This window comes from Micropterus salmoides, unplaced genomic scaffold (assembly GCF_014851395.1).
Source record: "Micropterus salmoides isolate LMB-PRFRI ecotype aquatic unplaced genomic scaffold, ASM1485139v1 Ms_hic_scaffold_6, whole genome shotgun sequence".
In the NCBI taxonomy this organism is placed as follows: Eukaryota; Metazoa; Chordata; class Actinopteri; order Centrarchiformes; family Centrarchidae; genus Micropterus; species Micropterus salmoides.
Window position 1 is genome coordinate 32,772,253 of NW_024044348.1, and position 11,629 is coordinate 32,783,881.

The 11,629-nt window shown below is 39.3% G+C and overlaps 1 protein-coding gene and 1 long non-coding RNA gene across 3 annotated transcripts; one reads left to right on the forward strand and one right to left on the reverse strand.

Annotated features, from left to right (window-relative positions):
• Positions 1-1,114: 1,114 nt before the first annotated feature.
• Positions 1,115-11,512, forward strand: ap3s2 (adaptor related protein complex 3 subunit sigma 2). Its single transcript, XM_038700750.1, has 6 exons — positions 1,115-1,317; positions 2,407-2,498; positions 4,265-4,376; positions 5,419-5,490; positions 8,762-8,869; positions 10,362-11,512. Exons 1-6 carry the CDS (start codon positions 1,249-1,251, stop codon positions 10,485-10,487), a joined length of 579 nt encoding a protein of 192 aa, XP_038556678.1. The 5' UTR covers positions 1,115-1,248; the 3' UTR covers positions 10,488-11,512.
• Positions 2,407-6,313, reverse strand: LOC119889856. 2 transcript variants are annotated; one of them, XR_005442167.1, is made up of 2 exons: positions 6,284-6,313; positions 2,407-2,525 (listed from the first exon to the last, which is right to left on the reverse strand). It is a non-coding gene; the product is annotated as an uncharacterized LOC119889856 (long non-coding RNA). The 2 variants fall into 2 exon arrangements; XR_005442166.1 differs by lacking the exon at positions 6,284-6,313 and adding an exon at positions 2,962-3,515.
• Positions 11,513-11,629: the final 117 nt, after the last annotated feature.

Here is an 11,629-nt window from a genome sequence, read left to right on the forward strand (position 1 = left end):
AAGACTGCAACATTATGTAATGTGGCGGGCAAAAGTCTCCGAACTTCTGATGACACATGGGAAAGACAGAAAAAGAGAAACATTGTAAACCCTCATCGGTGTTGAAACTTTATGGGATACTGACTTTACACAACGGACAGTTTGTTTGTTTTCATAAGAATTTCTGTCTAAACACAAATGTGGTGTTTTAACATACTTGACATTAAATGAATATGTCAAGTATGATGTTGTACACAAGCTACCTTTTTTTCTCAATAGGTAACCATATTAATATTTGTTAATTAATCAATATTATTTCTTAAGCCATATTCATTCAATATTACTTCTTAACCTGATTTCATATAAGGTAGGTTGAGTGGGGAATTATTTTCTTTGTTGTACTTATTGTATGTAGAAACTGATTAAGTAACACCCATAATGGACGCGTTAAAAACCTGTATGTCGTCCTAAGATGAGCATTCCCTCTTCCATGAGGAAAAAACATGCTCATAATTTGCTAATTTCTCTTCTCTAATTGACCAAAAACTGTAGTATTTTTCATCAAATTCAAGGGTGTAGAATTTAGGAGGGAGGCAATATCCTGCAACTGCTGAACTGTCGCAAGCAATCATTATGATCAAAACAGATAAATATACATATGTATTTAGTTAAAATGAACAGCTCTTGTTCCAATGCATTTAAAAAAAAAGTTTTTAAAGATATTATTTCAAAAGAATGTCCAGCTGGGAGATGTTTTTACTGTATCCACCAACAGTGACATGAAATATCCAGCTTTGATCTCTTTTTGGAGTATGTTGTTTAGAATGAATATGAAATCTATTCATTCATATCCCTGTTTACATGATTCTAATAGCATCCAGCTTTCTGGCCATCTGTGTGCAGATGGTCTTGATTTCTCACCACGTTCTGCACCAACAAATAATGTTCAGGATACTTCGATAAGGCATCCACTTGCTACAGTATCCTGTTCCCATGGGAGGACTCCCTGATCATAACCAGATATTCTGGGACAGGACACTAGTGCGCATGTAAACGCACTCGATGACCTGCCCGCCCGGAACAAAAGACTTTGGAGGTGCTTGTTAGAAGTCGGCGGCTGAATGTGGGGACTCAACCGGATGTAACCAACTAAGTCATCCGACAGCTGACAGGCCGTATAGCACTTTAGCTAACGTCATCTAAACAGGCAAAATCTTAATATTTTAATAATTACTTCATAGTGTGATTTGATAACTCCAAAGAGCAGAGATGATTAAAGCCATCTTGATATTTAACAACCACGGGAAACCGCGGCTGATCAGATTCTATCAGTATTTTGTAAGTATGTTTGGGGGATGCTATTCAAAACATTAGCATTTTTTTCTGTTGATGTCTTCACTCTCATTTAGCAAGCAATCAGAGTTGGATTAGCTTTTGTCAGCTTGTGCATCATCACCTGCGCCACAAATAATACAAATATCTGTGTGTGTGTTGTTTAAAATGTTGATCAACAACAAAGTTACAACTGATCGGGCCACTTTTTAGTTTCAGGTGCCTTCTAGTCAGGCAGACTTCTCTTTGTAACGTTAACATATTTTGAGAATGTACACATCCCTTAGCAGTATCAAAAGGATGGAATAGGGACGATTTCTTAGAGATAAAACACGTAACTTTCATGCTCTTTAACGTTACATTACAACTAACTTAACATATCTGATTAGTTAACGTTAGGTAGTAATCACTAACTTTGGACGACGTGTCTTTTTATGTCGTAGTTTATAGCTGCAGGTGAAAAAAGGCCCACATCTTTCACAGAATACAATGGAGCGAATGTAAATATAATTGAGAATTAACAATAAGTCCAGAAAGTCTGCTGTTAAGTTAAGCAAAACTGTCTCTTACATTTAGCTGACGCTTTTATCCAAATTGATGTACCCCGCCATATAAGTCAGAGGTCGCAAGCCTCTGGAGGAACTTGGGGTTAAGTGTTTTGCTCAGGGACACATGGGTGGATGTGTCACAACGGGGAATTGAACCCGCGTCTCTCACACCAAAGGCATGTGTCTTATCCACTGCACTATTACTATTATTAAGTCAGTGAATGGGCAATTAATGTGACAGAAAGATTTGTGAGGAGATGAGTCTTTATTGGATAGTTTTATTTTTATTGAAAATGAAAAAAGTACAACCTGATACACCAGCAATAAAAGTAATATCTATCTACTTGTTATCTAGTGTTAGTGGGAACTTCAGAAAGGCTTAAATAAGTTAGTTTTTTTTTTTCTTTTAACTTTCTTTGGTGCTTCTACTCCATCACTAAATGTTAAAAATAAAATATGACTAGAATAAAGGTGGAGTGAATGTATTAACCAAACAGAGACTACAGTTCCTAGACTGGCTGGCGCTGTGTAACATGTTTTCTTGCAGGCGGAGGACATGCAGCAGCAGATCATTCGGGAGACTTTCCATTTGGTATCTAAAAGAGACGACAACGTCTGCAACTTCTTGGAGGGCGGAAGGCAAGTACTGCTGTTTGCTATGATTCTCTTTAAAAAAAAAAAAAAAAAAAGAAAAAAGTGTTTATTAGCGTAGCATGGCAAGAATAATAACAAATACAAGAACAAAACAGTATACAGCACATCCATGGTAATAACAATAACCACAGTGATAATTAAATTAAAGACTAAGTAGTTTTCCTTTAAAACTGCAAACATGTATAGTAAAAAAGGGAATATACACAGCAAGGTGCTTTACGTTGGACACAATAGTCCTTACCCTGAAAAACTTAAGAATAGGATCCCAGATCTTATCAAATACGTCTTCGCTATCTTCATTATAAAATCTCTGCCTCTCCATATGTAATGTACTTGCCATTTCTCTCAGCCACAAATCTTACGTGGGTACAGAGTCAATTTTCCATACTCGCAAGATTGAACTGCAATCCCCATTCCAAACAAAACACCCATTTGTTTTCACACTTACTGGCAAGAGATGAGCAGAACAGCTATGAGTGGATCAGGTTCCCTACGCTTCCCAAAAGCTACTGAAAAACGATGAAAGAAGCTCTTTCATTGTGTTTAATTACTGATCATAGACTTACATCAATTTAGAAACAGGTGAAACATCACTAAAAAGCTGTGTCACTTTCCACTGCAATAATAAAGTGAGTGTAAGATTTAAAACTGTATGAAACTATGTCGGACAGTCACATACACTCATCCCAGACCCAGTCCTTCTATATTCAGCTCGTCCGCCAACACCTGTTTAAGTCCTGCTGTGTTCGGCGGAGCTCTGTTATGTAGGATCTGATAGGAAAGAGAAACCACCTCACGAGAAGCAGGGTCATATTTGTTTATCGCCTCCAGGGGCTCATGCTCGGCCAGGATGTCAAAGTCAGGCAAACGATTTCTGACACCGTCTCGAATTTGTAGATATCTGAACTTGAAAACTTGAAGCATTAATATTGTAAGCAGCTCGTAACCGTGCAAATGAGACAAAATTGCCATTGTTATATAAATCATCTATATTACAGATACCTCTCTATCATTCAAGCCACGTACAAAGGAATGATTTTTACAAATTGTCCACATTGTGAGTAGACAGAAGTCTTCTTGAGTAACCAGGCTATGGTAGAAAGAGGGCCTTTTTTTCCACCATGCAAAGATAGATAAGTGAGCATTTTAAAGTCTGGAAGAGTAATAAAATAAAAGTGAATAACTAAGCACGCCTTATACTATATAAAGGTCTGATAATACGAGATCTGCACTACTATCCGACAAGCTGCTGCAAGTGAACCTGTTTTGTTTCTGTCATATGTAAATATTTATGGACGGACTGACACAGTGTGACGGTTAAACACGAGATTACGTACATTTGGAGACTTTTAAGTTTATGTTGGCAGCGACTGAAAGGCAGAGCAGTGATTTGAGTTGTGATGTGTTGTGACATTTTGACAAAACTTTAAAGACCCTGGGCTACTGTTTTTGGGCTTTCTCAGTTTGGTTTGATGTTGCAAACTGCAGAAGCTGACATCACTTGGAAGCAAAGATGAGCCGTTGATCAGCAGCTGCAGTAGCTTCACTTTAACCACTAGATGGAGGCAAACCCACAAGAGTAGACTTGGGCTCGGGCCACTTCTATTTATTTCTCTAATCAACTCATTTACTTTAATCAACTTTAAATTTTGTAGCATACATTTAATTGTATAACCAAGTGTCTTTCCTGCTGTCACAAATACAAACTGCATAAAGCCAGACCTGAAAGTCACATTTTGTTCTTCTTGCAGTCTCATTGGTGGCTCAGACTACAAGCTGATTTACCGACACTACGCAACCCTCTACTTTGTCTTCTGCGTGGACTCATCTGAGAGTGAACTCGGCATTCTGGACCTGATCCAGGTCAGCTTCTACTCTATTCAGTTGCTTTCTAGACATAAATAATGTTTTGTTTGTAAATCTCCCCTTATCACCCTGCGTTTGCTCATACAGTACTCCCAAGTTTGAAAAGAAGACAATCACTTGACTTACTTAACAAGCTCCTTTCTGTTACATTATGCTGCATTTGATTCCTTTTAGGATCATTTTTGACCCTTTGCTTCCTTACAGGTTGCGTTTAATGCTGGTAAAATATAAAATGTAAACAATGACACACTAATATAGAAGCATATTCCTTGTATGTGTAAACCTACTTGGTAATAAAGCTGATTCTGATCACAAATACAGGCCGTACAGACAGCTCAACTAAGTTTTCATATTAAGTGCTGCTGATTTTTTATTTATTTATCAGAGCTGAAATCTGGTTTCAACAACAACAACGGATGCAGCGACGCTTCGACGCACGTAATGTGAGTCGACGTATTTACTTAATCGATTACGTCGACGACTCGCCCCAGCCCTACTACAGACATGCATTTTCGAATTCTGTCTGGGGTAAATGTAAACAGCAGCAACAAGATGATAATATGGTTTCATCTTCACATAAAAAGTCTGACATTTATGCTCGTCTTGACTGCGTTTGAGCACCAAGCATCATTGCTGTAAAACACAAGAGTCCGCCTCCTCTCATCCTGCCGGAGTCTTGCGGCAGCTGGGATGCACGGACCACCTGCCGAGTGCTCGATCCGCGATGTTGATGAGCAGGGCCTGTATTTATCAAGCTTGTCAAAGTGCCATTTTAGTCTTAAGTGCTGAGAATTCATGAAATATACTCCTACTTTTAATATAAAAGCAAGTTATCAAATTTCTTAAAGCTGAGAATCACTCTCACTCTCCCAGTTATTTAAGACCGCTTGAGAGGTCTCTCAATCCAGCAGTGTGATGCCCTCAAATATAATCATAACCTCAAATATCTTGTTTAATAGCATTTGAGGGTTCACGCTCTACATACAGGTGTTTATTAGAGAAATGAGACATTTGACTGTCCACATCCTCTCCATTGCAGGTGTTTGTGGAAACGCTGGATAAATGCTTTGAAAATGTTTGTGAACTGGACCTCATATTCCACATGGACAAGGTAAGTGGGGAACGCCGGAGCCCTTTCTATAGTGGTCATCTTCAAGTGTTTATTTCTGCGCATTGCTACTGTTTGTGCCACGGTGTTGAGCTCAGAAGCAAACCGGTAGCTTTGACTTGGATTGGCAGCTCAGTATGAAGCTGAATCATGCCCATTTCCAGTGTCAGAATAACCGATCTGTAGTTGATGCTCTGTTGATGCTTGTATGTTGTTCCTCAAATGTAAGTCGCTTTGGATAAAAGCACCTGCCAAATGAGTAAATATAATGTAACCTGCGCTGTTGTTTTTAACCAGCGGGACAACCCCTCTCCTGAAACTCGTGCATGTGATGTGAATGTCAGTGTAGACTTCACAATGAAAGTTTTATAAGAAAAATCTGGTTTGAACTGTGTAGCAGCTGCAGGATGCAGCCTCTAGCAGTAACTGAGGGTAGTCATTTACTGCTAGAGGTCAGTGGTTGGTGAACTTCTACATTAAGAACATTTTCTTTGCCACTCTTTCTTAATATTTTTTGGTTGAGTTTTATGCAACTAAATAGCTTAGACAAAACTCAATTCAACGGGCACTGTTTCATTCTCCTCATTTGTGTACATGTGTAAGTGGTTCACCTCCACCTCAGTTGGCCAACACTTTGCACAGTGTTGTGCCATGAAACATGTACTCTGAAGTAACCGACATCTGTAAGGCTGTTATTTTCATCCAAAAATGTTGAAAATAACTACATGTTTAGGCTGTTAAGTGGGGGAGAACAAGTATTTGATACACTGCTGATTTTGCAGGTTTTCCTACTTACAAAGCATGTAGAGGTGTGTCATTTTTATCATAGGTGCACTTTAACTGCAAGAGACAAAACAAAACAAAAATCCAGAAAATCACGTTGTATGATTTTTTTAAATAATTAATTTGCATTTTATTGCATGACATAAGTATTTGATCACCTACCAACCAGTAAGAATTCCAACTCTCACAGACCTGTTAGTTCTTCTTTAAGAAGCCCTCCTGTTCTCCCCTCATTGCCTGTATTAACTGCACCTGTTTGAACTCGTTACCTGTATAAAAGACACCTGTCCACACACTCAATCAAACAGACTCCAACCTCTCCACAATGGCCAAGACCAGAGAGCTGTGTAAGGACATCAGGGATAAAATTGTAGCCCTGCACGAGGCGGGATGGGCTACAGGACAATAGGCAAGCAGCTTGGTGAGAAGGCAACTGTTGGCGCAATTATTAGAAAATGGAAGAAGTTCAAGATGATGGTCAATCTCCCTCGGTCTGGGGCTCCATGCAAGATCTCACCTCGTGGGGCATCAATGATCATGAGGAAGGTGAGGGATCAGCCCAGAACTACACGGCAGGACCTGGTCAATGACCTGAAAAGAGCTGGGACCACAGCCTCAAAGAAAACCATTAGTAACACACTACGCCGTCATGGACTAAAATCCTGCAGCGCATGCAAGGTCTCCCTGCTCAAGCCAGCGCATGTCCAGGCCCGTCTGAAGTTTGCCAATGACCATCTGGATGATCCAGAGGAGGAATGGGAGAAGGTCATGTGGTCTGAGACAAAAAAAAAAAACCCCACGAACACCATCCCAACCGTGAAGCATGGAGGTGGAAACATCATTCTTTGGGGATGCTTTTCTGCAAAGGGGACAGGACGACTGCACCGTATTGAGGGGAGGATGGATGGGGCCATGTATCGCAACAACCTCCTTCCCTCAGTAAGAGCATTGAAGATGGGTCATGGCTGGGTCTTCCAGCATGACAACGACCCAAAACACACACCCAGGGCAAGTAAGGAAGAAGCATCTCAAGGTCCTGGAGTGGCCTAGCCAGTCTCCAGACCTGAACCCAATAGAAAATCTGTGAAGGGAGCTGAAAGTCCTTATTGCCCAGCGACAGCCCCAAAACCTGAAGGAACTGGAGGTCTGTATGGAGGAGTGGGCCAAAATCCCTGCCTGTGTGTGTGTGTGTGTGTGTAAACCTGGTCAAGAACTACAGGAAATGTATGACTTCTGTAATTGCAAACAAAGGTTTCTGTACCAAATATTAAATTCTGCTTTTCTGATGTATCAAATACTTATGTCATGCAATAAAATGCTAATTAATAATTTAAAAATCATACAATGTGATTTTCTGTGTTTGTTTTAAATACTTGTTCTCCCCACTGTATGTCTACTGTACATGTGCCAACTCCATAACAGCAGTTTGTTATGAATGGTTTTGTTTTTCATATTCAATAAAACGTTCAGATGAGGGAGGGTTTTGCATCAATGAATAAGCTGAAGAGTGATAATTCTGTAGTAATGTGCAGTGTGGTAGTCGTGTGTTTTTTGTCTCTTCTGTACAGAAGCTGCTTTTCAGGAACAGCTGTATTGCTGTAATTGTTTGAGAGAGTGCTCAGTGCCCGAGGGCTGCATTTTGTTTTGAAATTAAGATGTCAGCAAGGACTGATTATTTAAAAAAAAAAAAGTGTGTTTAAGGTTTTTTTCAGATGCTGTATTAAAATAATTTAAACTCCTTTTTAGAATGAAGCTCTTTATTGTTCAGGCTACAGATGGGCCCCTTTTCTCTCCCTGGGGCTGAGCTGGAAGTGTTGCTGGAAACTAATCAGACACATCTACGGCCATCTTGATTGAATTTTCCCAGCGGGAAATTGATGTCATGTGGTGCAGTAGGGTTTGGCCTGAGGAATGTTCCCAGATGAAACTTGGAAATGTTTTGCTCTCAGAAGATTTTTACATAATCCTGGGTTTTAAACCAAACTTAATATTACACAGGTGGACAGGTGAATAAATTACAGATTTAAGCTGTTTCTTCAGTTTTAACTCCTTTCCCTCATGTATTTCATGCAGCCATTATATACTACAGAAAATTCAGGATGACAGTTTAATGGGGGGAAGATACCTTGCTGATTTCAAAGTGGTTCCAAGCATGATTGTTTCCAGTTCCCCAAAATATTTTCTGCCCACAAGAATTCACAAATCTATACATAAGAGATAAATTGTAGCTGTCTCCTAGTTACTTTCAGAGAGGACCGGGTCTTCCGCCATTAGATTTTGCACTTCTCCCTTCTGTATCATTTGGTATGAGCTGAGTTGCTAAACAAGAAAGGATTGTAAAGTACTGAAGTTCACATCGCCTCAAAACAGTTATGTGTGGCTGTATTGCGGATCCAGTTAATATTGAATTTGACAATTTATCCTTAATCCGAAGTTAAAGCAAGCATGCATGCAAAAAGAGTATTAACTTCTGTGTTATATCTGTCTGTAGGTCCATTATATCTTACAGGAGGTGGTGATGGGAGGCATGGTGCTGGAGACCAACATGAATGAGATCGTAGCCCAGGTCGAAGTTCAGAACCGCATGGAGAAGTCAGAGGTCAGTTTGTTAACCACATTAAAGGACCGTGCCAGTGTTTTTGCATGCTTTAGGTCCCACTACTGCTGGGCAAAAAAACAATAATGATAATTATCGCAATATAATTTCCTCAACAACAATATAACAAATATATTGTCAATAATCATTTGATTTAATTCATTTGCATTACAAACAAATTTTCTATTAAGATATTTATATTGTAGAAAAAAAGATTTACTAATCATATTTGTTGAAAAAAAGATTTTCTCATAATTGTTTTGAATGTTCTACCTCATATTTGTTATGAGGTTTGTTTAATTTGTTTTTCATGTTCTGGCCTTAAAGAAAAGTTTAGCTACACAATTAACAATCTGGTTTCTTCCATTTTGTTTTTCCATGAAATTTTTTTTTGGACATTTATCGTAACAATTATCGATCTCGAATGGTATGACATTTTTTTTATCATGATAACATTTCATGCCATATTGCCCAGACCTAGGTCCCACTAGTGCTGGCTATTTTTAAATGTGTAACATATGTGTATCATGTTTTTGGATAGATTAATGTGCTACATAGCTAGCCAGCTAAATTCATGAAAAATAAAGACAAGGGTAAATGAAAATGACACAGCTGCACAAGTTGGTTAAAGTCAACTTACAGATTTATTTCTGTACTCTTATAACACTGTCGGATTCACGATGGAAAACAGGAATCGATGCAGCAGAACCAGGCGATCTATGCATTCTTCTTCCTGTTAACAAATCGCTTCTTAGTCAACTGAAATCATTGACTGCAGGACTCATGTTACTCGCTACAGATTGGTTAGGGCAAAACAAACGAACTCCCCTATACATGAACATAATGTCGGACTGAATGAATGAATTAATTGAAATGGCGCTTCAGGATGATTATCAGGCCTATACACTGTTGCATTCGCGTACCTTTGGGAGGCTTGTATGTACCTGAATAAGCTCCAAAAAAGCATCACATTCGTGAGCCACTGTGTGTTGATGGAAAATGAAACTCTGAAAACAAACAAAAGCGAAACATGAATGTTGTCAAATGGGGAGAAACAGCTGACCTGGCAACAAAATCCACCTACCTGCACCTGTAAAGCTCACTAATTAACACATTGTTTCACAGTTGTTTAATCTGTACAAAAAGTGTAAAAACAACTTGTTTGCGGTTTTGGAAGCATTTTCAGTTAACAGATCCATAACAGCACTAAAGTGACATTAATGGTAATATTGTCAAAACTGATAATAAGCTTAATCTAATGGCACGCTTTTAAAGTCTTTGGCAGCAAAGTATTCTGAATCTGCTGTAAGTGGACTAAAACATGCAAAACCACTGGTACAGAATGGTTCCTAAATACCTACTTTCATAATAATAACAATAGTAGGCATACAGGAGTTTGCCATATGCCAATTATTTCACAGAGGAGATAATCCCATTAGATTACGACACACACAGTGGCTTTAAATTTGCTTACCATGTTGTTTTATTTCGACAGGGAGGTCTGTCGGCGGCCCCCGCTCGCGCCGTCTCTGCCGTGAAGAACATGAACCTGCCCGAGATTCCCCGCAACATCAACATCGGAGACATCAATATCAAAGTGCCGAGCCTCTCCCCGTTCTGAACAGCATTCCAGCTGAGCTCTGCAGGGCTGGTGTGCTACTGATGCAGTTCCCCTCCACCCAGCTCTGTTGTTAATACAGGGAAAACTGTTTTATATATGTATAATGGAACCACAGCAGCTTTTTCTCCTCCTCAATCTTTTCACATGAACGGGAGATAAGCTGTGATTTATTTTTGAGTTCTGCTGTGTACAATTTACAGACTACTCCAGTTGAAGGATTTGCACAATAATGTAAAGTTTGATTCTATAAAGCACCAAGAGTAATATTCATATCTATGTGTATTCTGCTATTCTTCCTGTGTCTTTTATTTTTTTATTTTTTATTTTTTATTTCTTCAATTGATTTCCTACTCTTTCCAAAAGAAAAATGAACTGTGTTGGCCCAGTCATCTTTTTCCTCCACAACACTTCTAAAACTCTCATTCATCACCAGTTGTCCTGTCTAGGGTTTGAAAACGTTCCCTGCCTAGAGTGAGCTTTTGGACTCGGCACAGCTCACAGTAATAAGATCCTTTTGGCTCCTGTATTCGGCTGTAATTACTCAAACACATCTTCGTCATCTGTTCCAAGTGTGTGTGTGTGTGTCCATACATTGCAGGGATTAGACCCGTCTGCTTGGCTCTTGTCATAGTTTATTTTTCCTTCTCTGTAATATATCGTGTCTCTGACACCCTTGTGATTTGTGAATAATATTATTGTTCTCCCGGGTGCAGATTGTGCCCAGTATGGCAAATGCAAATGCTGTTTAGTTCTAGCCAAGTTTTAATGTGCTGTGGTAGTATCTTGCCAACATCTGTTCGGAGAAGCAACAGACTAACAATGACCTTTTTTGGTTCTTTAAGTGTTTGTATAAAGTGTGTCTGTGTCTTATTGGCTGTATTTAGTGGCCACATAGAATTAGATTGTCATTTAAGCCTCATTAAGAGTTTTACCATTAAGTCCTGTCAAGCCTCTCAATGAAGGCCAATGTTTCTGTGTCAAAGACATTCGGCCCCAAGATAAATAAAATAAATGGAAAAAGCAAATCCCTGTGAGTGTGCTTTGTTGTGCACCAACTCCTTCACAGCAACCTTTTCCTTATGCGTCACCAGTTAAGCTGAGTGTCACCAGGCCGTGGTCAGCCGTCATGTCAAACTTGTTCC